The sequence below is a fragment of the Denticeps clupeoides genome, chromosome 11, assembly GCF_900700375.1.
Source record: "Denticeps clupeoides chromosome 11, fDenClu1.1, whole genome shotgun sequence".
NCBI classification, from domain to species: domain Eukaryota; kingdom Metazoa; phylum Chordata; class Actinopteri; order Clupeiformes; family Denticipitidae; genus Denticeps; species Denticeps clupeoides.
Window position 1 is genome coordinate 574,837 of NC_041717.1, and position 26,261 is coordinate 601,097.

General features: G+C 43.4%; 1 protein-coding gene across 2 annotated transcripts; it reads left to right on the top strand.

The window, feature by feature from the left end:
* Positions 1–863: 863 nt before the first annotated feature.
* On the top strand, positions 864–24,413 carry il1rl2 (interleukin 1 receptor-like 2). Of its 2 annotated transcripts, none has more exons than XM_028995298.1 (11): positions 864–973; positions 1,415–1,505; positions 5,746–5,944; positions 8,944–9,103; positions 13,659–13,809; positions 14,349–14,411; positions 14,870–14,969; positions 15,252–15,382; positions 15,806–15,949; positions 16,921–17,076; positions 22,199–24,413. In XM_028995298.1, exons 2-11 carry the CDS (start codon positions 1,424–1,426, stop codon positions 22,720–22,722), a joined length of 1,710 nt encoding a protein of 569 aa, XP_028851131.1. In that variant the 5' UTR covers positions 864–973; positions 1,415–1,423; the 3' UTR covers positions 22,723–24,413. The 2 variants fall into 2 exon arrangements, with proteins under 2 accessions (XP_028851131.1, XP_028851130.1); XM_028995297.1 differs by having other exon boundaries at positions 14,346–14,411; positions 22,199–24,412.
* The last annotated feature ends 1,848 nt before the right edge of the window (positions 24,414–26,261 follow it).

The following is a 26,261-nucleotide window of genomic DNA, read 5'->3' on the forward strand; positions in this document are numbered from 1 at the left end:
TCACACAAAAACTGCCATAAAATCCTAATAGATTAATATTTTTATGATTTTTTTTATAAATCACTTAATCTACTTTACAAATTGTTCAAACATTCAATCATTCTCAGGAGTTTAACCCTTTAAATGCCAGTTTAATCATTTGAATCACTGGATTATTTATTTTACAAAAAACAAGTAAACAATAAATATTCTCCATATAATAAATATTAGGGAGATAAGGCAATGGTTATAATTTGAGTCTTGGTCATGTCAAAGAGCAAAAAAAATTATTTGATTTCATTAGTATTTTTTAATGTTGTGCCGCATTTCATCTTTTTGCACCCTCTCATGCTCTTTGAGTACCAAAGTGTACACGTACAAAGTCTGCCATAAAATAATAATACATCAATATTTTTTCTGATTATGTTTTCATAAATCACTTAATCATCTTAAGCCCTTTACAAAAAGATCAAACATTCAATCATTTTCATGATTTTAACCCTTTTATATAACAGTTTCATCGTATGAATAATTGATTATTCATAAAAATATTCATAAAAACTAGAAATATTTTCTATATAATAAAAGGTAGAAGGATGAGACAATGGTTATAATTGGTCATGTCGAAGATTAACAAAAAATGGATTTGACTGCATTAGTATTTTTTATTTTGTACCACATTTCATCTTTTTGCTTCCTCTCGTACTCTTCGTACGAAGAGTCCGCCATAAAATACAAAATCTGCCATAAAATACTTATACATCAATTTTCATAAGTCATTTAATCAACTTGAGCTATTTACAAAATGATCAAAGATGTAATCATTTCCAGGATTTTAATAATAACGATGTCTGTGGCACAGTCGCCCGTTCGGCCTGCGGAAAGTCCCGGGACAGGCGACACCTTCCTGCGGACGTGGCCCGCAAGCCTCTTTCTCTTCTGGAGGCGCTTTCACACGTCGCTGTTGAAAGCAGATCAGAGTAGGCAGGAGAAGGTAAGTCACAACCCTCCAATCTGGCAAAACGCTAATGTTTTATTATTATTTTGAGTTGTGTGAGGAACGACTGGTTTTGTAATGAATGTTCATCTTCTCATCCATCCTTCCATCCATCCATCCATCCACCCATATTCTGAAGGCGCCAGCAATACAGTTCATGCTGCAGAAAGTGCAGCTGTTAACGAGACATGTAAACATCTATTTTTAATAGTTATTTGAACTTTGATCTATAACCCAGAATGTTCTTGTGCCTTCTTTTCTGTTAAATATTAACCGCAGTAATTCTGAAAACTGCTGTGGCGTCGTCACGCCATTCATACCCACGGTAGTGTGAGGCAGAACGCGGAGAAATTCCACCCGCGCGTCATTCGTCACACTTCCTGACACCGACACCCCACGAAACTCGTCCCCACTTCTGATGCTGTCTGTGTCCCGCAGACCGGCGCCATGACAGGACCGCTCGCGGACGTGGATGTCGCCGTCCTGTTGCTGCTGCTGCTGCTGCTGACCCCACGAGCGCGTGCTGAAGGTGAGCTGGACACTGGCCAGGGGTCTGTCGCGAGTGGACTTTACCTTGAAGTGACCTAAACGTAACGCAACGTGAAGGCAGGGCGTCTTGTTCAAATCGAAAGTAAAAAGCTGTTTGTGCGAGTTGTGGATGTCAGGAGTGCTGAAGTAACTGAATTCCCGTAGAACTACACATCCGTAGAAAACCAATTCGAACAATTGGCTGCTAAGAAAAAAAGACCAAAAATGAAAATTGAAATGTTCCAGCTGCTAACTAAACACAGATTTCCTGATGCCCAGACTGCTGAAAGTTCATTAGAAATAACAAAAATAGATTTCAGATTGTCATGACTTTCTCAGTTGAATATTTCCAAGTAATGTAGAAATTCCCAAAATGTTCCGAAAATTGTTATTCATTTTAAAGTTACGCTTTGTACAATGCGATTAGTCTTTTGACAAAATCCTCAAACTGCTCTCTGCAGTATCTGTAGGTGTATTTCTATTTTGGTGGCCTGACCTGACATTATTTTCATTCCTTTACCTCAGGCAGATTCACCTGTCATGAAAAGGCAGACTAACATGGGCCTAACTGTATTCTTCTCTTTTCGTGTTTAAAGCAAAAAGTCTTTCAGTTCATTTCTGATTGTTCAGAACCTAGGAATTAAATTCCTGGAAACTGAACAGACTATAGATCTTCATATACTTCTCATACTCATGGCTTAAAGTTTTGAGGGACAACTGTGATGGTATCTGCAGGCAAGTATTAGTTTGTCACACTGGGACATGTTCCTGAGGATGTGCCTCTTTCTCCTCATATAAGTTCTTCGGTATATGTTAAGGCACCCCTAGTTTTATTTCTGTTTTAGAATGAGAGGATAAGGAAATAATTTTTAAAAGAAGAAAGGGAATTTTATCCAAATGCCAATAGAATATTATTTGCTACCAGGTTTGTGACACATGAGTGAGATTGCCTTAAATGTGAAAAATTAAGAAATCTGAACATACATCTCAACCCTATCATATATAGGGGCCTATGATTTCCGCGATGCGGAAAACGGGATGGAATTGCGGAATCCAACAAATGGCACGGAATCCGCTATAAAATGCAGCATTGTTTATAATTGGTGTTTCTGGCCGCTGCAGCCAGCTACGTGTGTTTCCAGTTGAGGTGGGACTTTGTAAATGCATAGCGATGGCGAAGAGGCTGTCAGTGCCAAATCTGGACCACTTGCCCGATTGGTTCCGCACATGCGCACACGTACGCAATATATGCAAAAATTACAGAACTCTTACTGCTAAATTTAGAGCGGAACAAAATCCAAACAATTGTTATAAATCGTAAGAACAATTCTTTTGTAAGAACATATGTGATGACCACTTACAGTCCTACTTTGTGTCACTTAAACGTCTTTGTCGTCGTTGTCTGCCTCTGCTTATCTGGGTCCGGGTCCGGGTCGCGGGGGCAGCATCCCAAGTAGGGAATCCCAGTCAGCCCTCTCTCCAGCCACCTTCACCAGCTCTTCCGGCTGGACCTCAAGGCGTTCCCAGACCAGTTTGGAGATATGGCCTCGGCCACTGTCACTGCTGTACTCTGCTTGGCCATCCGGTACCCGTCTGCTGCTTCTGGAGACCCACAGACCAGCCATGGGGTATCCACCAGCGGGTATGGGTGTTACCGCCATGACTTGCATGGGCCACCTTGCAACCACAGCTAGCAACAGCCGCCTCAACAATCGCAGAGCAGAACAAGGTCCATTCTGACTCAATGTCCCCCACTGCTCTTGGGATGCGGTCAAAGCTCTGCCGGAGTCCAACTTGACAGGTTCTTCTGCCAGGCATTCCCATCAGACCCTCACTATACCTACATTTACATTTACAGCATTTATCACATGCCCTTATCCAGAGCAACTTACAACCAGTAGTTACAGGGACAGTCCCCCTGGAGCAACTTAGGGTTAAGTGTCCTGCTCAGGGACACAATGGTAGTAAGGGGGATTCGAACCCGGGTCTTCTGGTTCATAGGCGAGTGTGTTACTACTACTAGGCTACTACCATACCTTTGGGTCTGCCAGGTCTACGTGGCAGGTCTACAGCTCCGCTCCTCTCTTCACCCGAGTGTCCAAAACATATGGCCGCAGGTCAGATGATACGACTACAAAGTCAATCATCGACCTGCGACATAGGCTGCCCTGGTACCAAGTGTACCGATGGGCATCCTTATGTTCAAACATGGTGTTCTATATGGCCAAACTATATGGCTTGCACAGAAATCCTATAACGAAACACCACTCTGAGCTGCTTTTTGGCGCATAAGCGCAAACAACAGTCTGGACCCTCAAAAATGTTATCCCTTTTCCTTATAATGGCTGCTACAGCTAGGCCATATTAACTGGACTTATCAGGCAGTCGTCAGGGCATGACAGTGCTGTATTGGCGAGGAAAGGGACCACACAACAGGAATGCTGTTCAACTTAGCCTGTATGTGATACCCAGGGGCCATTGGGTGATCACAGCAAGTCATGACACTTTACTGGCAAATCACACAGTGCAGGACACAGACGTCTAGTGCCAACATCTGAACTCATGTTCGATGTCAGGGCTGGTGACAAGAAAAACACACTCTCACATTCACTTCTCAGGAACCATTTATACTAGCACTTCCTGTTGCAATATTTTGTACCACATGCAACGTTATGGTGGAACACAATGAAAGTTGTCAATTGAAAATCACAAAGTGCTCACGGAGAGTTGCAGACATGCATGACCAGCTGAGGCAAATCACCATGACGGAGTGTCACTTATTTCTCAGAAAATATCTGTGAAGGTTCCCAGTCATCCAGGTCATGGTTATCTAAAAAAAAAAGTTTTTTCACTGGCTACTAGACTTGTTATGGATGTAAATGCTGGTCATGTGAAGTAAATATATCACAATTTATTATTGAAATATGTCAAATTGTCAAAAAGATTGTATTCACAGTTGGGGGGGTCCTAGTGAACCAGAACTGATCACTTCATTGATTGTAACATGGAAGCACGTTGTAAGTCGCTCTGGATAAGGGCGTCAGCCAAATGCCCTAAATGTAAATGTAATGTAAATTAAATAAAACAACAACATCTGATAATGTAATTCAAATGACCTCCACATAGTTATCAACAATGAAACAGTTGAAAATGACTAAAACAGCGAATTACAGTTTCAAAAAAGTACAAACAAATAGATACTTGCCCACACACAGAAAAAAATAGACTCACATACACAAACAGGAAAGCTTCAAAGGGAACCAAACAGGGGAAAACACAAGTGGCAAAAAAATGTATTTGACATAGAACTGGTGTGACTGGTGTTGTTATAACTGGTGTTGTAAGTCGACCTCTTATGTGGTCTGTCAAATGCCTTAAATGTTAAATGTAAATAAGCAGGGTGAAATTAGGAATTTGAACATGTATGCAAATGAGCTGTGAATGGAATTCTGAATCATCATTAGGAAACTAGCATTACATGTAACATTAGGTCAGCTAGTCATGGAAATGGTACTGTGCTGTTGTAGAGCCCATGAGATGTAAGTAAGAATCTTACTTACTGAACATGGAGCTGGCAGTGGAAGATTGAGATGTGTGCAAAAAATCAAGTGGGTGCATCATGTGAATAGTTACCCAGAGATGTAGAGAGACACACAGACCGCAGGGAAACAAGCATAAGTGCCATTTCAACATCTTTAACACTTCTCTTATGTGGTCTGTTCTACCGTTACATGGGGGTGTGTTGGAAAGTGCTGTATGGTTTTCTAGAACCATGCCTAAATCAGAACAAGAGCCGCAGTAATCCACAGTTGTAAAAATATCACAAACAGCCAACTATCCACTCATATTCCCCTCACCCAAATATTTCTTACAATAAATTACCTTGTCCTCTGCAAAATATAACCAGCTCACTGAAAAGACAGTTGCATTGAAAGCATAGCAAAGGATTTCAATCCTCAAAAAACAAACAAGATAAGAAGTAAGCCCCTTTCTATGCCTCTGGAAAGGCACATAGTCTGGTTACATAAAAAAATTTAGTTCTATGACAGCATTACCTGGACAACATGAGCTCAGAGTAGACAGACACAATCAGAACAAGTTACTCCTCATCATGATTCAGGCTACAGCAGATGAAGGGATTTCTTTACAGCAGGAGGCAGGCAGGTGCTGGTGCTCAGAAAGCAACATTTCGTCTGCAGATATGTTTTTATGTTTATGAATTATTCTTTGTGTTATGGCAGATATTTGCCACGCCTGTGTGGGTCATGTGGTCTGGCTGGAATGCAACCAAGATGATGAGAGTGTGAATGTTAGTGTGACCTGGAGAAGAGAAGGAGTTTTGCCATTCGAGGAAGTTCCCAATACAGAGATCAGAGGTCATGACCTGTGGTTCCTTCCTGCTAAGTCCACCCACACTGGAGTGTATGTCTGTGAGAATGGGTGAGTAGCACACAAACATGCACACATACACATGTAGCAGTGTCTATATTCAGGGCTGTAGCCTCTAAGACCAAATACCAGTGGGGGGTCCCAAGATGGTGGTTTAAAGGCAGTTTGGGTTCAGTTGAATGCGCACCATCATCACAGACTTTAAAAGCAGGAACACCAAAATATTATCATTATCTTTTTTGTTACAAATGCTTACAAGCCACCTTGAGTTGTCAACAGTTGTGCATTGTCTGCCACGTTACAGCTGTCAGCTACACTAAGACTTCCCCAATATCTTATCTTAAGTTCCTCCCAGATATTTAGGTTTTTCTAGGCCTTGGTCAGCCTAAGCAAGTTTATCTCGGTGGGCTCTTTTGAGTTCACAGGGCAAAAGCCTCCAGTTGATTTAAGGTGTACGTGTTGTCCTTTAAAAAAAAGCGATCTGAATTTCGATGGACGTGAGTCAAGCATCTCTTCTTTTTGGCTCACGATGATGGCTTGCTACGTTAGTGTCAGAAGTGGGATTGGCAGCCACACCCCAGGAGGAGGAGTAGGAAATGGAGACCAGGGTGCTGAGCATTACGCCCTACCTGGTCAGCTTGATGGAATGTGTGAGCAGTGTAGAGGTGGCGAGGCATCGGCCGGTCAAGGAAGGGGGTCCCACCAACCAACAGCAGCGTTCCTGGCAGCAGCATTCCTTGCAGAAGCGTTCCCAGCAGCGCCCGCTCCGATCAAGTTCTCACAGTATGACAGACAGAAGCCACCTGGAGCCCTTTGTCGCTGAAGTGTGGCTGGCAGCGTGACAAATGGGTGGAGCCCAGCACAGACATTGGTCCACGTTGTGCTAGCTCTCAAGGGGAGGCATTTAAGATCCTCCTCGACTTTCTGGAGCTGGCACAGCATGACTTCTGCTGTTGCACAAGTGGTTGCATTGAGGGAAGAAATGCCTGCCATAGACATTCCACTACCTCTACCAGAACTCGCCACCAAGGGATGTGTGGGCCACGTCAGTGGATTATACTTGGACAATGTGATTGAGATTATGGCATGCAGGGCACTATTGGACACGGGGTACTCAATCATGTAGATACGGCCTGGATTGCTGCCCGGCACAGACCAGGAAAATCCACATGCCTGGATAAAATCAGGCACAAGACCCACAACGGTGACTAGGGGACATGCAGCTATGCTCAGCCACAGAGTGACACCCAAATAAACCTTGACCAATGCAGCACCCCGTAGCAGTGGAGTGAATACTGGCAGGTGGAGCTGGTCCCGGAGGCTTGAGCCAAAACAGCTTTCATGAGACTGTGTTTACGGTGATGCCCTTTGAACAGCCCGGCCATGTTTGAGGGTTTGATGGAGCGCATGATCGCGGATATTCGCATTGTGTGGTTTACTTGGACGCCCCCAGCTTTGATGAGGCAGTGGAGAATCTGAAGGAAGTGTTTGGAGAAATGCAGCATGCTGGGCTGTGAACTCACAAACTGAGTTCTTTGGCCATGTAGTGATGGGGGTAGGGAGGGGGTAGTGACAGACAAAAGGGCTGACATGCGAGACTGGCCGATCCCCAATTCAGCTTGGGTACCCCAATCCCCAACGATCCCTCATCCTGAACATGGACACCCGCAATGAGGCCATGGGCACCGTGTTGTTGCAGGCAACAGAGCAGTACCATACTACAACAGGACACTGAGCAGGCCAGAGCGGAACGATTGCATCACACTGCATTAGCTGCTTCATGGATAGAGGATAGAGTATGATTTTGATATCCAGCATTGCCTGGCAACACAGAAGTGACACAGTGCCAGCCACACTGATGTTTGGCCATCACTGGATCCTGAGGTGGCTGGTGCTGCTAGGTTCGAGTACCTGTCACAGCTGGGTCAGTGGATGAGCACTGAGATGGCATGACAAGCACTAGGGAGCAGCCACACTGAAACAAAAATGACTCGCAGAGTAGGGGCAGTCACCAAAATTGGCCAGCCACTGGTGGGGGCCAGGACAGGTGCTACAGAAAATTTCCAAGGTAGTGCACCGGTGCCTCAGTCGGATCGCCAGAAGACTGTGGCATTACATCACGACCGACTGACCTCCTACTACCCTCACGGAGAACAGACTGAGAACACCCCTAGTGCAATATACCATGAAGCTACATTTGATGTCATGTTATTTTTGTTGCTACATCTGAATGTTTAAACATAGTCATATGTTAGATCTTCTAGCGACATCTGTCTGGCAAAAATAAAGCAAATAAATGTTTTTTAAAGGTAACAAGTTGAGTGTTGCCCAATGTAGCAAAGTAAGAGTAAAGTTTCTTAATAAATGCCCTCAGGTAAAAGTAAAAAGTATGGTGTTGTATTCTTAGAAAAAAAATATTTATCAAAAGTTACAAATAAATGTAATGGAGTAAATGTAACTTGTTACTACTAAAGTGTGAACCTTCACTGGCCTCAAGATTACGATTATCAGATTCTCTTTCTTCTCGGTGGCATTTGGCATTTGGCAGACACCCTTATCCAGAGCGACTTACAACGTGCTTTCAAGTTACCATCGATGAAGAGATCAATTCCGGTTCACTAGGACCCCAACTATGAATACATCTTTCTATTCACTCTGTTGTAGATTCTGTACACAAGTTCGACAACAAGAAAGTTACAAATCAAGAGTTACAAATAAATGTAATGAAGTAAATGTAACTTGTTACTACTAAAGTGTGAACCTTCACTGGCCTCAAGATTACGATTATCAGATTCTCTTTCTTCTCGGTGGGACTCCTTTCTCTGCATGCTTCACCAGTTTCCTCCACTACACACAGACACAACCTTTTACAACCTGAAGCCACAAACACCAGAAACACACATGGTTCAGACTTTTACACAGACAGTTACACAGACTGTTATTTAGTGATTTAGTCATCATGATTTGTTGGCAAACTGTCTCACTTTTCATACACCTTTGTGGCATGCTGACATTTGCATTTGTTTGTGTGTTTACATGTGTGTGGGCAGTGAAGAGCTTCAGAACCATGTGGATCTGCACGTCGGCACTGGACCCTGCCCTGATGTTGATGCTCATAGCTATGCTGTGCTAGGCACCAGTCATGCCATACATTGCTATCAGAAACACATCTTCAATGTTGACCCAAGTGCCCAGGTCACCTGGTTAAAGGTGCGTTTGACTTATTGTGATAGTGAATGTTTTGGCATTGTGATACAGAGTGCACAAGCACACAACAATACTTGTCTTCTGCAGTTGACCTTTAACCCTTTTTTGAGCACTGGACAGCAATGAATGGCGCTCGGGGAGCAGTGTGGGTCATTGATCTCCCAACACAGAGACACTGTAAATAATGTACACTGTTTTTTTATTAGTTTAATCTGGCATGCCTTAAAACTGAACTACTGGAATTTAAGCAGCAGATTAAGCAGGCATACAAAGCAATTGCCTTCCTATACTTGGACCTTTCCAAACATTTTCAAATGCTCCTCATCCCGAATATACCCCACTTAGGGGAAGAACAATGCCTCCCGGCATAGCTCACTGGAATTTTAGTAGGTTAGAATTTCTTCTGTAAACGGTGCTGTCAGTATGTTTAGCAAAAGTAAGGGTTGGAGGTCTTGAGGGAGCTCTTTGGTTTTTACCCATCATTAGGGCTGTACAGTGGGTTGAAAAGTGAACATTCCACATTTTGTCACAGCCACAAACATGAATCTATTTTATTGGAATTCCATGTGAAAGACCAATACAAAGTGGTGTACACTTGAGAAGTGGAACGAAAATCATACATGATTCCAAACATTTTTTACAAATAAATAACTGAAAAGTGGGGTGTGCGTATTTATTGAGCCCCCTGAGTCAATACTTTGTAGAACCACCTTTTGCAATTACAGCTGCCAGTCTTTTAGGGTATGTCTCTACCAGCTTTGCACATCTAGAGACTGAAATTCTTGCCCATTCTTCTTTGCAAAACAGCTCCAGCTCAGTCAGATTAGATGGACAGCGTTTGTGAACAACGGGATATAACACATGGATATGTTTTGTTTTAAACAATTCCATTGTTGCCCAGGCATTATGTTTATGGTCATTGTCCTGCTAAAAAGTGAACCTCCGCCACAATCGCAAGTCTTTTGCAGACTCCAAGAGGTTTTCTTGATGAGCGGTGTTTTTTTTCCGCCACGCATAGCATTTTGCATTTTGGCCAAAAAGTTCCATTTTGGTCTCATCTGACCAGAGCACCTTCTTCCCCAAGTTTGCTGTGTCCCCCACATGGCTTGTGTCTAACTGCAAATGGGACTTCTCATGGTTTTCTTTTAACAGTGGCTTTCTTCTTGCCACTCTTCCATAAAGGCCAAGTTTGTGCAGTGCATGACTTAGTTGTCCTATGGACAGATATGGACAAATATCACTTGAATAGTGATCTGTGGTATGTTCAAGGATTGGGAAATCTTTTTGTAGCCTAAGCCTGCTTTAAATTTCTTAATAACTTTACCCCTGACCTGTCTGGTGTGTTCTTTGGACTTCATGGTGTTGTTGCTCCCAATATTCCCTTAAACAACCTCTGAGGCCATCACAGAGCATCTACATTTACATTTATGGCATTTGGCAGACGCCCTTATCCTGAGCGACTTACAATGTGCTTTCAAGTTACCATCGATGAAGAGATCAATTCCGGTTCACTAGGACCCCAACTATGAATACATCTTTTTCACTCTGTTGTAGATTCTGTACACAAGTTCGACAACAAGAAAGTTACAATTTAATCTAAATATTCTTTAAAGAGGAAGGTCTTGAGCTGTCGTTTGAAGGTGCTCAGTGACTAAGCTGTTCTGACCTCAAGGGGAAGTTCATTCCACCATCGAGGGGCCAAGACGGAGAAGAGTCTAGATGAATGTTTTCCTTTTACCTTTAGCGATGGAGGAACCAGGCGAGCAGTACTGGAGGCTCTGAGTATACAAGGTGCAGTGCGAGGTGTAATAAGGACTGTGAGGTAGGATGGTGCTACTCCATGTTTGGCTTTGTAGCATCAGTATTTTGAACCTGATGCGTGCAGCTACTGGGAGCCAGTGGAGGGAACATAGCAGAGGGGTGTGGGAGAATTTGGGAAGGTTGAAGTTTAGTCGTACTGCTGCATTTTGTATGAGTTGTAGAGGTCGGATGGTACATAGTGGTAGACCAGCTAGAATGGAGTTTCAGTAGTCCAGTCGTGAGATTACTAAGGACTGAACCAGTAGTTGGGTGGCCTGGGTTGACAGATAAGGGCGGATTCGTCTGATATTGTAGAGAAGGAATCTACATGAGCGGGAAACGTTGCTAATGTGAGTTGAGAAGTAGAGTTGGTTGTCTATTGTTACACCAAGGTTGCAGCTGTTGCAGAAGGAGAGAGCTGCAAGTTGTCTAGGTAAATAGCAAGATCCTGATGTGGTGAAGAATCTGCTGGAATGAATATTAGTTCAGTTTTGGTGGGATTGAGTTGGAGGTGATGGGCTGCCATCCAAGACGAGATGTCGGTTAGACATGCAGAGATTTTAGAAGCAGCATGTAGGTCAGAGGGACGAAAGGAAAAGAGGAGTTGTTTGTCGTCAGCATAGCAGTGGTAGGATAATCCATGTGAGGAAATGACCTCACCAAGTGATCTCGTGTAGAGGGAGAAAAGGAGAGGACCTTGAGGGACACCAGTGGAGAATCTACATGAGGTAGAGGTGGATCCTTTCCAAGTCACTTGGTAAGATCGCTCATTAAGGTAGGAAGCAAACCACTGCCATGCTGAGCCCTGAATTCCAAGCCTCTTCAGGACTGACAAGAGAGTCTTGTGGTTAACGGTGTCAAATGCTGCAGAGAGGTCAAGGAGAATAAGCACAGATGACAGTTTTGCCAAACTGGCTGCATGTAGCTGCTCGGTAACCACCAGAAGGGCAGTCTCAGTGGAATGAGCTGTTCTGAAGCCAGACTGGTCAGGATCCAGGAGGTTGTTCTGTGATAGATGGAGTGATAGCTGGTTGTAGGCACAGCGCTCAAGGATTTTGGATTGAAAATTGTTAATGTCTGTAGGATCAGCAGTGGGTTTCTTTAGGATTGGAAGAACCCTGGCTGTTTTAAAGGCAGATGGTACATGGCCAGATGAGATTGAGCTGTTTATGATATATGAAATGAAAGGGATGAGGTCAGGGGAGATGGTTTGAAACATTGCAGAAGGGATTGGATGTAGTAGACAGGTGGTTGGGTTGCCTGTAGATGATTTCATCAGATGTGAGCTTAGAAAATTGATTTAGAGTAGTTTTCTGAGGGTAGAGTAGGATTTGTGGTAGAGAATGTCTCATAGATTTTATCAATCTTCCCTGTGAAGAAGTTGGCAAAATCATTAGCTGTTAGGGAAGTTGCGGCAGGGGGAGTCGGAGGGTTGAGTAGGTATAAGAAGATGTTGTGGAGTTTTTGAGGGTTGTGGGCAGAAGCATTTTGTTTTGCTTTGTAGAAAGCAGTTTTAGCAGCAGTGAGGTTAGTGGAAAATTTGCGCAGAAGATTCTGGTAATACAGTAGGTCTGAGTCAAGTTGCGATTTCTTGTATTTGTACTGACATTCTATTACACACAGGTGCACTCTATTTAGTCATTAGCACTCATCAGGCAGGGACACAATGGTAGTAAGTGGGATTTGAACCTTCTAACAGATTGTTTGAAACATTAACAGGATAGAATAGATTCCTTTTCTTGCTAATGACTTTATTATGGGCCCAATCACACAGTTTATGACGTTCTCCCTCATTTTTACTTTCTAATCTTTTAACCACCATGTATCATTTTCCTTCTACTTCTCAACTATGAACTACTTTGTGTAGGTCTATCACAGAAAGGAAATGCTATGATGGATTCTGGCAAGGATTAAAACAATCCATGGGGTGGGTAGAATCTGCAGTTATGCTTGGACAGTTCTGTAAGTATGACAAGGACAATCTTCTCGGCTGTTCATTCTATTAACTGGATAGATTTCAGTCAGTGCTGTTGCAGTTACAGAGGCAGGGAGTGATATTGTTAAAAAATATCAATATGGCAACATTGAGTGGAAGGCCCATCCTCCTCATTTGCTTTCTGTTTTCTTTGCTTGTCATACCGCTTGTTCACACCATTGTCAGCACACAACATAAAGATATCTGTTCCCATATATCCATCCATATAAATTCATCCCTAGTGATACAATGATTTGCCCCCCCCCCCCCCCCCCCCCCCCATCCCCCCCCCCCCCCCTAATATATCACACATTTTTTGGAAAATATATGTGGTACACATAATAAACTCTGAATCCTCACTTTCTTTTATTTGGCTGCAATATCATTTGACCAACTGCTGCTGAATTACGTTGTTTAATGTCAGATGGATCAGATGGATTTCATTATTTAATGAAAAACACTGAAGTGAAATGTGTCCTGTGCTTTTAACCCATCACTCTTGGTTAGCAGTGGGCAGCCATGACAGGCGCCCGGGGAGCAGTGTGGGTATGGTGCTTTTGCTCAGTGCACCTCATTGGCACATTGGTGTTTCGGGATTTGAACCCGCACCTTCCGATTATGGGTCCGCTAGGTAACCACTGCCAAAACTCAGTGGGTCAGAGCTGCTTTGATTGCATGTAGGAGTATTTTAATATAATTATGTAATAAATTGTGATATTTTGTCAGCGACAGTGATGTGTACAGAATGTTGTAGTTAGACAGACTATGTGTTTGTGTGTGTAGGACTGTATGCCTATTCAACATAGTGAGAAGATCTTGCGGATTCCTTCAGTGACTGAGAAAGATAGAGGAAACTACACATGCCTTCTACACTTCACGATGAATGGACAGAACTACACCGCCGCCAAGACAATTCAGTTGAGAATTGACCACAGTAAATAACTAGAAATAACTAGTCTTTTACCTTCACTTGTCCTTTTCAACCTCATTGTGTTCCCCTGTCCTGCTTCCATTGGCTTTTTTTTATTGTTTCTTGTCATTGTCTGATCTTTCTTTGTTAGCTTTATGTTCACCCAGTGTTAATTGTTTTTACCTATGTGCTAAAAGTGTTCATTTTAGTTGATACTTACCTTGAGAGAATGACCTTACTTCTGTTTTCTTTTTATACTTTTGTCCATTTCTAAATAAAACAAAGTCATGCACTTGTGCCTTGAGCGCTATCTCAAAGTGCTAAAGGAATACACCGTAACATTTATTGCAGCATTTGATGAGCACATGGCTTCCAATATGCAAGTTTGAACACATTTTTTGAAAAAGTATTCACACCCCTTGAACATTTACATAAACTTAAATGTATTTTCATTTACATTTGTAAATGTATTTGCTCTTAAATGTAAATGCATTTAAGTATGTGGCTGTAATGTAAAAAAATGGGAAAAGGTTGAATGTATACTTTAATAATGTGTTCAGCAGAAACAGTGCTACGCAAGCCCCGTGTTGAATATCCTGGCAATGTGACACAATATGTGAACTTGGGTGAGTGATTCTTTATTGCCACAAATAGCCTTTTTCTTTTGACACAGAAGGCCTAATTTTTCCCACAATGTGTCGTTTCACAGACAAAAAGTCATAGAGTGAATTTTAGAGGCATAAAGAGAGGGACAGAGAGCTTTTGATTGTTCTACAAAACTTATCATGCTGTTGAGTGGAAATAAATTAGCCAAACATAGTGAGGAGTTCTGCAGGTCATTGATCCAGAGAACGGAACTAAAGTTACAATAAGTTTTATTGTGGAGTCAGTATCTTGCTGTAGACATCTTTCAACCATGCCCACAACCAAACCAGCCATGCATATAGATCTTCAGTTCTTTAATTCAAGAATTCTGACATTCCCCACACACTTTGTTATGTATGGGACCAGTATGCACAGATTAAAATTTAAAACAGCATCTAAGAGTATGTGTGATTGTGTGTTTTTTCTGTGTGTCTATCAGGATCCCGTGTTGAGCTGACATGTGTGGTTCGGGGAAAGTCACTGACCATGTTCTGGATGTACAACAACTCGCTTATCTTGACACAACAGCCAATAAAAAAGTAAGTGTGGTTTTTGCTCTGTTTTGGGCCATTGTTTCTGTAATGCATGTATTTGTTTTTTAGTTGTAACAAAGTTTATCCTGTTGCAAAGTGGCTGCTTCTGTAATATCCTTGTGTACGTGTGTGTGTGTGGTGGGTGTAACCTAGTAGGTTAGACACTTGCCTATGAAGAAGACTATAAAGTCACAACTTCAGACCCCACTTACATTGTATCTCTGAGCAAGACACTCAAGCCTGCTAAATGGCATACATGTAAAATGTATGTTTGTGTGTGTCTTGTAGGGAATACAAAGAGCATGGTGAGGTCACTCACATCATCTCTAAAGTTTGTAAGGAGCATCTTAACGTTCCATTTGTTTGTGTGGGTGAAAACGCTGCTGGACGCCATGAGGGCAAAATTCAGCTAATAGAAGGTACCTGGCCGTGTCTCACTGGTGACTGTATCAAATAGTGTGTGGATATTCTGTTTTTCAGATATTTGTATGTTGTAAGTGTCCTGTATTGAGTTTATGCAACTTTTTGCAAGCAGATCTTAAGGTCAGTTGACTGTAAGAACTGTAAAAAAGTTGAAAACATCTTAACCGTGTCATCAACATTCAACTCCATATTGAATACAATTTTAAGAGGTAGTTAGTTGAAAATAAATGTGTTCTATGATTTAATATTAATTTCGATTGCTTCTTTAACTAAACCCAAAGGCACATGTTGCAGTTTTGTTCTCTGCAGAATGGATCTTTTGGTGTGCCTTTGTTGTAGGGGTCAGAAATTTGACATAAAATGTAATCAGGGTTTATCTTCATGAATTTGTAATTATAATGTTGTCCTTCCTGTTTCAGCTGATCACAGTAGGTTTCACAGTCTTGTGGGCCTCTGTGTGTTGAGTGGGCTGCTGGCTTTTGCTGTGTGGCTTTGCTGGTCCTACAGGATAGACATGGTACTGGTCTTCAGGAGTCTTTGCCCCCTAGTGGACAAACAGCAAGGTGATGTCCTCTTTGTCAACGGACTTCTTGTCCTCAATGACGGGTGCCCTTCCTGACGCAGCCCTCCCCGTTTGGCATTAGCACCAAGATATGCACTGCCGCCTGCATCCCTGGTGGCTGGGTTTTACTCATATTTGAGTTGTTACAAATATCAAAAAAATATTATTTTTATAATTCAATATATGGAAACGTATGAGACTGGCTATGATGTGCTTAGTGAGCCATGGTTTGGATGGATCACTCAATATAAACACTTTAATGAAGCTCTCATATGTGTTACACTTAGGGTCCATTACTGTGTGTAGCTCATAAGCCTACTGGAGATAACTAAAAAGGGGTAAAGTGAAAGTGAAGTGATTGTCATTGTGAAACACTGCAGCGCAGCACACAACAAAATGTGTTCTCTGCATTTAACCCACCTTAGTGAGCAGGAGGCAGCCATGAAAGTCTTTCAGGGAACAGTGTATGGGGATAGTGTCTTGATCAATGGGACCTCATTGGTCCCATTGATTTGAACCCGCAACTTCCGATTACGGGTCTGCTTCCTTACTCGCTAACATTTATGGTACATATTTGTAGCTCACATTAAGTCTGGACTTAATGTAATTTGGACTTAAGTCTGGACTTAATGTCAGTCAGTATGTGATCAGTATGTGGTTATCCACTGTTTAATGGCTTCTTTTTTAACCAGTCCACTGTGCTTAAGATTGGATGGGATAAAAGGAGTCACATAAAAAAAGACAAATGGGAAGACTGGACCTCATTTTAAATCTGAAACAAAATACATGATGGGAACTATTTCTATACATTTCAGTATATTAGAAGTGTGCTGAAAGTGTACAAAGCAACTTAAAGAGCAGACATTTTTGTGTAAATCATTTTCATTATTTCTATTTGTCCTGCCTAGTCTGCTGTAACTAACCAAGTGACAGTTTTCAATGTAAGTGACCATTGCATTTCTTTTTTCTCAGATGATAAATCCTATGATGCATATGTTAGTTACCCTGGTGATGGCCAGAATGTGTCCAAGGCAAGGACTTTTGCTCTTCATGTTCTTCCTGATGTACTTGAAGCTCATTATGGTTACAGGCTCTTCATCAGAGGTCGAGATGCACAACTTGGTGAAGGTACAGACACAAATTCATATTGAACCATGCACTTTGGCCACTTATTTCCCCAGTAAAGTTTTATTTGGAGTGTTCTACTTTAGCAAGTTCATGAAAATATTCAGTCATTTGGAGAGGCATGTGTATTCTCAGCATAAGGTAAGAAGTTAGTTAACACATCAGATGATGTTGCCAAAGTCCTTGATGAAAATGAATAAAATGCATTGTATTTCCTTGGCACATGATGGTAGTACAATATTAGGGGCTTATGTATATACATACAGTACAGGCCAAAATTTTGGACACACCTTTTAATTCAATGTGTTTTCTTTATTTTCATGACCATTTACATTGGTAGACTCTCACTGAAAGCATCAAAACATTAGGTTACTTATCGTAACCCCGGTTCTCTGATAACATGAGTAAGGTATCTCACTATGGGAAAACCTCAGCGTGACTTATCGCGGAAGCACCAATGACACCACGTCTGTCGCAGACGGAAAAATGGCAGCCTCACACCAGGAGCCCCGCCTCCCTATATCAACTGCTGCAGTCCACCGGAACGGCCTTCTCTAGCATGTTCTTCCCCGTGCAAAATGCAAGGAGGGGGAAGTGGTGAATACCTCACTCATGTTATCAGAGAACCGGGGTTACATTAAGTAACCTAACGTTCTCTTTCAAACATTCGCTCAGATTCTCTCTATGGGAAAGATATGGCCAACTCCCATATTGCATGCTTTCTGAAGTACCTCCGTCCAGACGAACACGGAGCAGAATGAAAAAGACACTAATCAGCAGCACCAACACTAAGTACAGTGTGTGTGAGCGGCGACGCTGTGACGTGAAGTTCGTAAAATCTAATAAATGTGTAGCAGCAGCACAAATATCATGTACAGAATCACCCCTGAATAAAGCCCAAGAGGTAGCTGTGGCCCTAGTGGAATGTGAGCCCTTAGGCCCTGCAGGGGAAGGAGACCCCGTTTGTGGTAGGCCAGGCTGATTGCCTCCACCAGCCAGCACAATAAATGCTGAGATGAGATAGGCTTACCTCTGTAGGAGCCCAGGACACAAACAGCTGGTCACTCCTCCTGAAAACTCTCCTTCTGTCCGTGTAAATCCGCAAAGCACATACCGGACACAGCACGACCCTAGCATCTCCCAGGCCAAAGTTCATGCAGGAAGGGTGAACAGACAATGCATGAATCTCACTCGCTTTGATTGTTGTAAGTAAGACAGCAAGGCTGTCTTAAGGGACAGGAGTTTCACACTCACCTGTTCCAGTGGCTCGAAGGGAGATTCTGAGAACATGGGACTAAATGGGACTAAAAACTGACATGCCTGCCAGAGCCAATGGGCACCTTTCATAAAGTGGTACATGAGAGGATGCTTACCAACAGACGTGCTGTCAAACCTCACATGGCATGCTGATATAGCAGCCAGATACATTTTAACAGTGGAAAATGCCCTGCCCTTGTCCAACATGTCCTGCAGGAAACATAAAACATCAGTAGCCGAACACACAAAGGGCACAACCCATCTCTGTTCGCACCAATGTTCGAAAACTCACCACTTGCTGTCATACAGTGTGCGTGTGGATTGAGCCCTGGCACTCTGGATGGTGGTGATCACCCTGGCAGGGAGACCAGCCTCATACAAATTCAGCCTCTCACGGGCCAGACCCACAAATTCAGCTGACCTGGAGAGGGGTGGTAAATCTCCCTGCGCACTTGCAACAGTGGGTCCCTGTGCGGCAAGAGCTGCCAGGGCTTGTCCAACAGAAGCTGAAAAATCTCTTGCCAGCCCCGGCTGCTCTGGCCAGCGGGGGGCTACCATCAGGAGAGACAGACCCCCCCCTCACTCGCGAGAGTGTGGGGCAAATAAGGCTCAGGGGTGGGAATATGTACATCAGTATGTCCGGCCACGGGTTCTCAGAGAGAAAAACAGCGGACGCTACGTGTTTACTAGTGAGGCGAAGAGATCTACGGCGAGAGCGTGTTCCGCCCTGCAGGTTGATATACACCACCATGGTAGTATTGTCTGTCCTGATTTACATTTACAGCATTTATCAGACACCCTTATCCAGAGCGACTTACAATCAGTAGTTACAGGGACAGTTTTAGGGTTAAATGTCTTGCTCAGGGACACAGTGGTAGTAAGTGGGATTTGAACCTGGGGCTACTACCACCCTGATAAGTACATGACAGCAGGTGGGGAAGAAAATGCAGCAAAGTGTGAAAAACTGTCAGGTAGTTTATATGGACGCCCCGAAGCCATGATGGCCAAAGCTCGTTGACCGCCCTGCCTTCGTGCACGGCCCCCCAGCCCGTGAGGGAGGCATCCATAGTCACCGTCGAGATCGTGACAAAACGGCCGAGGTGACGGCAGGGACAGAGATTCAGTGCTGAGACCCAGCGCTGAAAATCCCTCATGTTTAACATACTTAGCAGAACCACAGCTATAGTAGAGGCCTTGAGTGTTTTAATGACAGTACGCGTCTCTCAGACAGTGAAGCATGAAAAGACCCAGATATTCTACAGTCTGAGAGGGCATCAGTGAGCTCTTGGTGTAATTTATGCTGAAACCCAGGATGGTGAGGTGGGTCACCAGCATTTTTGTGTTGTGCTTTGCCTGCTCTTGCGTTTGGGCACAGATCAGATAATCATCCAGATAAGCCAGAACCCTGATGCCCGAGAATCTGAGCTGGGTCAGATCGGCTTCTATACATTTGCTGAGGCTCAGGCCAAATGGGACCATGAGAAACTCGTAAGCCACGCCGTGGTAAAAGAATCTGAGATATCTCATGTGGGCAGGATAGATTCCTATATGAAAATACGCATCCTGCAGGTCCACTGTGGTGAACCAGTAATCGGGACAGATCGAGCAAAAAAGGCCTTTGTGAGTGAGCATTCTGAATCTGAACTGAGGTGTTTGTTAAGAACACACAGGTCCAGAATAGGACAGAGCCCTCAGTCCCATTTTGGGACTAGGAAATAGCCTGAATAAAAACCCTGCTGCATTTCCTCCACGGGGACGGGCCTTATTGCTCGTTTGCTCAGAAGAGAGGTTATTTCTGGCTCCAAAACCTGAGCCGAGTCTCCAGTTGCAAGTGAGGGAACCACTCTGCTGAACACGGGGGGTCATGCTGCAATCTTTAGCCTTTTTCTAACATCGGCAAAACCCACGGGTGAACTGCGCATGGGCGACAGTCCTCCACACAGCGCTCAATCAGGTTCGTCTGTCCCACAAGCGGCGTGAGAACAACATCTGGTGGAGGCGCAGAGGCATGACACTCTCTGAGTGATTTTCGTTTTTGACAAAGAAACTGTGCCCTCGGCCAGTGGCCTGGATGCACTAGTGCAAATTTTAATGAACCCTGAGAACGGTGAGGGGAAAATAAATGGGGACAAACAAGGTTTACCCGCTCCACTCTCAAGGTTGTCTGAGGGGAGGGAGTACGAGGGAGCACAGTGTGAACTGGTGCTCTCATTCTGTAATGTAGTGGGAGAACATAAGAGGCCGCTGAACACTGAACAGAACTGTCTGCTGACACACACAGCTTTGCCCACTTTGTTGGGGGGCCAAGCGAGAAATCGGTCAAGGAGATGCCAGATATAGCGTGGTGCTGGCGTCGCCCCTGTTTTGAAAGAAAATAATCCATAGGTCTGCCGGCTTGTGAGGCAAACAGAAGTCAAAGGCTTCTCTTCCTTCTTCTATAGTTCGCACCTCTGTCACATTGCCTCCACTGTTGGGCCAAAAAGGTTCTTACAGTCCGCTGGAGCGTCGAGGCGCTCGCCTGTGACGGCCAAAACTCTGAATGGCGCCTTGTGACGTGCGCAGATCCAGGTAGCGAGTCCAGCTGCTTCCCCAGCTCCTCGAGCAGTTTTGCTTGGTACGCCGTCAGGAGTGAGGTCACGTTAAGTGCTCTGGCGGAAAGCACAGATGACTTAAAGATCTATTGGTACATGGAGTCAGTAAAGCACTTTTACCTGGGAGTGACTGTCCTGCTGAGGAGAATGAGACCCTCCTGGTTGGGTGGAGGTGATAAGCCACCGATGCCTTGACCTTGGGGGGTTGGAGAACCCCAGCTCCTCCATGCCGCCAATGTCCAAAACTGAGCCCTTAACGGGTATGCAGTTGGAAAAAGGTTTATCCCAGGACCATCTGGTTACACACACAGGCACTGCTGGAAGCGATTGGCTGCTAAATGTTTTATATTCTAGTTTCTTCAAAATATCCACCCTTTGCTCTGATTACAGCTTTACACATTCTTGGCGTTCTCTTGATGAGCTTCAAATGGTCAATACCGGAAATGGTTTTCCAACAGCCTTGAAGGAGCACTTGTTGGCCTCTTTTCCTTCACTCTGTGGTCCAGCTCACCCCTAACAATCTCGATTGGGTTCAGGTCCGGTGACTGTGGAGGCCAGGTGTCCACTTATTGTTAAGTACATAACTACACATGTACATAACTACTGATGCCTTCAGTGAGAATCTACCAATGAAAATAATGAAAACACGCATGCCTCCAGTATGATTGTGCACCTACACCTTAACATCTGACAGTATGACTCAGTTTCAATTAAATCAGTCTTGTTAGTAATGCACCTTCACAAATTTATTATGGAGTCTGTAGGCAATTGAATATCTATCTATCTATATATATATATCTATTCAACACACACACACACACACACACACACTGGAGCAGCCACTGATTGTGAAAGTTGTCCCGGTTAAAAAATGCGAGAGGTCTGTACACTTAAAGGTACACTTTAACTGTGAGAGACAAAATGTGAAAAGAATCCAGGAAATTACAGGATTTAAAAAATATTTACTTGTATTATGGTGCAGGACAAGCAACAATTCTGCCCCTCACAAACCTTCTTTAAGAAGCTCTTCTATCCTGTAAATGTCCCCCTGCTTAAAACAGCATATGTCCAGGCCCGTCTAAAATCTGGCAGAGTCCATCTGGATCATCAGGAGGAGGTATTGGAGAATATCATGAGTTGTGTACCTATGATGATAATTACAGACCTCTCATATTTTTAAGTGACACAATTTGCACAATTGGTGCATGCCAAACATTTTTTTACCTCACGTTATATATAAATAATGTATTTATTAACTGTTACATCTTTCCATACAGCTGTATTTGATGTGGTCACAAAAACTCTCAGGAAATGCCGCAGCCTGATCATCGTGTTGGATGAATCCCCCATGGCCAAGTACACACTGGCTGACACAGACAAATCACTGAAAGAAGATGAACTAATAGAGACACAAAGGGAAGTGGTGCCACATAACCTGAATGGCACATGTGGAGAGATGGACACACAGAGACAAATGGAGACACACAATTCAGTAGAAATGGCCACACAGGCTGAGTTGGAGCCTCTTGACTTGGGGGGCTGGAAGGTGGGCTTTGAACGCAGTGTAGGCATTTATGAGGCTCTGGTGTGCTCTGGACTGAGGGTCATCATTGTTCAGATAGGCAAGGGAGGTGGTGAAGAAGTTTTACCCCCTTCACTGCGCCTCTTCACACGCAATCATAAAGTGCTCCTATGGAAAACAGACATACACAACAATATACAGACAAACCAATGTGGACGTTTCTGGAAGGAGTTGAGATATGAAATGCCTACAGTCATAAAAAGAAACACATATGCATAAACGCATGTTATATCCAGTAACATGTGTTTATGCATATATGTTTCTTTTTAATGTTTTATTATGAAAACGGGGGCAGTATCAGAATACACATTTATCCATTAGGGGCTGAATAATAATTTTGTCAAAATAAATAAATAAATGAATACAGGAAATGTCATATGATATCTTTGCTGTAGATTTATCATTAATTGGGCCTGTCAGTATGACAGACCATTTACTATTGTGCTGGGAATATGTTTTTGGGTCCCTAAGGGTACCCTTTGAAGCTAGCGACCAGGGAGTCGAGGCAAGGCCAACGATTTGACATATGGGATGAGTTGGTGCCACCAATGGGGGTTTGAAAGCCGGACCAAACTTGAAAAAGTGTGAAAAAAAAAAAGTTTTTTGAGTTTGCACTGATATGATTTAGCACACAAAGAAATTTTATACACATTTTTAAGTGCGGCTTTTTGTTCCATGCGATTTGACATATGGCTTGGCTTGGTCGGATTTACGGTCCGCACATAATTCCCCAAAAAGCGTTTTCGGAACGTGTTTATACTTCTAGTCTAACATTCGACTTTTGGGGACTTATGTTAAGACTATTACTTTTATAAGGCTTTATAAGGTACTTCTGCCACTTTATTAAGAATGCTCGGACCTTCGGCCACTTTATGAGGAATGCCTGCTCCTTCAGCCACATCATTATGACTGCATGCTAACATGCAAAGTTTCTCCCTTTGCACATGCTACATTAAATCCCCATAACACACACATCCCAAACCCCAACAGAACACATTTACCCATAACATGGTTAATGTTATTTGCAGTCCACGGGCGTGCCCGTCTCGTCGGCGCGTATCTCATCTCAAGGCATGCTGGTCCCAACTCATTGGCCGGGCTCTGCCGCCACACAATATATTGTATGTGAAAACAGTATGCGAGGCGAGTAGTATGTCCGAATTCATAGTAGGGATGCACCGATACCACAAAAGTACTCGTACTCGTTAAAAGTCCGGTGATACCAGGGACCGATACCACAGTCTGAGAAATGTCTGTGTTTGAGCGGTGTGTAAGGGGTTAAACACAGGCGCCGAGTGCCCGCTGCAGCAAACTCTTGCAAGACGAGAGAAAATGTCCAGAGACAATCCACATGCTTTGAAAATAACACGGGCAATTATCGAGTACATTGCATGGAGTGACCAGCCACTCTCGGAGGTAGGGATTCCTGCATCTCTTTCATTTAGTTAGATCCGATTAGATCCGATGAATATATATTACCTGTTTTTTTTAGGATGATCATTACATATATATAATAATAATAATAATTTAAAAAGCATTTCTCTAGGGAAATGTTATATCGCAAGAAATATCTTTATCGCAATATTCAACAACAGTATCGTATATCGCATACTTTCCCAATATCGTACAGCCCTAATCTAAACTAAATGTGACCGCCTGTTCCATCGGCTACTGTAGTTATACCGCCTGCTCTTACACCAGCTCTGGAGGCCACACCCGCTGCTGCGACCAACGCCCGGACAGGACCATCAAAATTTCTCTTGGAATTTTGGTTTCTAGTATTAATATTTGTTTTTGCTTTCTTTGTAATACCACTATCAAAATAAAAAAATACACCAATATTGTCAAAGGCTTTGATTCCTATTCAAAGTACTGTATACATTTTTGAGTTATATGATAACTTCTATGTGAAAAGAAAAAAGGCCTAGTAATTGGAAAAAGCAATTGTTGATATTTGGAGAGAGCTTATGGGCATTGGTAACCAGAAATCTATGATGACAGCTTGTCAATTACATTCACTATGCATACACACATAGACATTTCTTCTTTTGGGTTAGATTATATATTTGTACACATAAGCAGTAACGGTCACTCTTTGCCATGGAAATGAACTTAATCTCAAACAAACATTTCCACTGTATTTCCACGAAAGGACCTTGCCAAGATAATTTCAGTTATCCGCTCACTAAAACAAGTTAGAGGGTTGAATAGTACAAGGCTGCAGATCATTCTGTCATGATGGTTGAGTTATAATTGCAGATCGGATGCTTTAAATGGAAGGTTATGCTTGAAATCCCTTTTCCTCTGTTAACCATAATTACCTGCAAGGAAACACATTCTGTCATCATTGCGTTGCATATAAAGGGAATCACAGCACAGGGATCAGGCTGCTGAGGACTGGGGTAAAGTCATTTTCTATGATGAAGCCTCTGTTTGATTGCATGGGCCTGTCACGTCCATGTGGGCATGACGCGGCGGGTGAACGGAGAGGAGGACGAAGAGTGACGAGGAATGATGAGGAATGAAGGACGCTTTCACCTGACATCACGAAACAGGGGTTTAATGGTGAATCACAGGACAGGGGAGACGTAGACACTGGTGAACACGGAACATAACTTCAAAGACCTGACCGCGAACAGAAACGAACAGGGCAGCTTTATACAATTAAACACAGGTGAAAACGATTAGGGAACATTACACAGGACAACAATTAAACTCCGGTCCGGATCCGGATCCTGATCCGGACCGGAGTAACCTCCATTTCGGACCGGATCCTGACAGGGCCATCTGGAAAAATGATCGTCCAGAGAAGAAAACGTGAGCACCATCATCACACCTGTCTCATGCCAACTGTACAGCATACAGAGAGAGAGCAACCATTCATGTGTGGGGCTGCTTTTCATACAAGGGACTCACTCACAATTTTAACTGGAAACACAAAGAATGGTACCAAAACATACTCCGACAGCACCTTCTCCTAACCATCCAAGAATAGTTTGGTGAACAATGCTTTTTCCATCATGATGGAGCACCATGCCAAAATGTTAACTAAGTGGCTCGGGGAACAAAACTTTGAAATTTTGGGTTCATGGCCAGGAAACTCCTTGGACCTTAATCCTATTGAGAACTTGTGGTCAATCCTCAAGAGGCTCCATCCACCAAAGCCACGTTGCACCACAGACTATCCAGGAGTTGGTGGATTTAGTCCAGGTCTGGGAAGAGATCCCTCAGGTGACCATCTGCCACATCATCGGGAGCATTCCCAGGCATTGTAGGGCGGTCATACTGGCATGTGGAGGCCACACACACTACTGAGTGTCATGGGAATCCATCCACACAACCAGGAGCAACACGGAGACAAGGTAACGTGACTCCCACAAATTGGCCACTGCCAGCTTCTCAGTCATTGATTGATTGAGTTTGCAACTGACTAGGTAGAATCACCTTTTACCAAATAAGAAACATCCAGTTTTGTCTCCTGACCTCTCAACTCTTTCTTCTTGCCCTGTCCCTTCCCCCCAAGCCTACCTAAAACATGTCAACATCCATGGGGTTTTGCGGCTCATGTTCGCAGATTGAACTTACCTGCCTCCTTTCGTTCAATCATTTACATTTACAGCATTTACAGTCCCCCCCTGGAGCGACTTAGGGTTAATTGTCTTGCTCAGGGACACATATGGTAGTCAGCGGGATTTGAACCTGGGTCTTCTGGTTCATAGGTGAGTGTGCTACCCACTAGGCTTCTACCACCCTACAGT

Bases quoted from the DNA above. Each gene is read 5' to 3' on its own strand.
- il1rl2 (XM_028995297.1), top strand. From the start codon at position 1,424: ATGACAGGACCGCTCGCGGACGTGGATGTCGCCGTCCTGTTGCTGCTG. The intron at 14,970-15,251 runs GTAAGTGTGGTT...TGTGTCTTGTAG, and splicing joins ACACAACAGCCAATAAAAAA to GGAATACAAAGAGCATGGTG. The intron at 17,077-22,198 runs GTACAGACACAA...CTTTCCATACAG, and splicing joins AGATGCACAACTTGGTGAAG to CTGTATTTGATGTGGTCACA.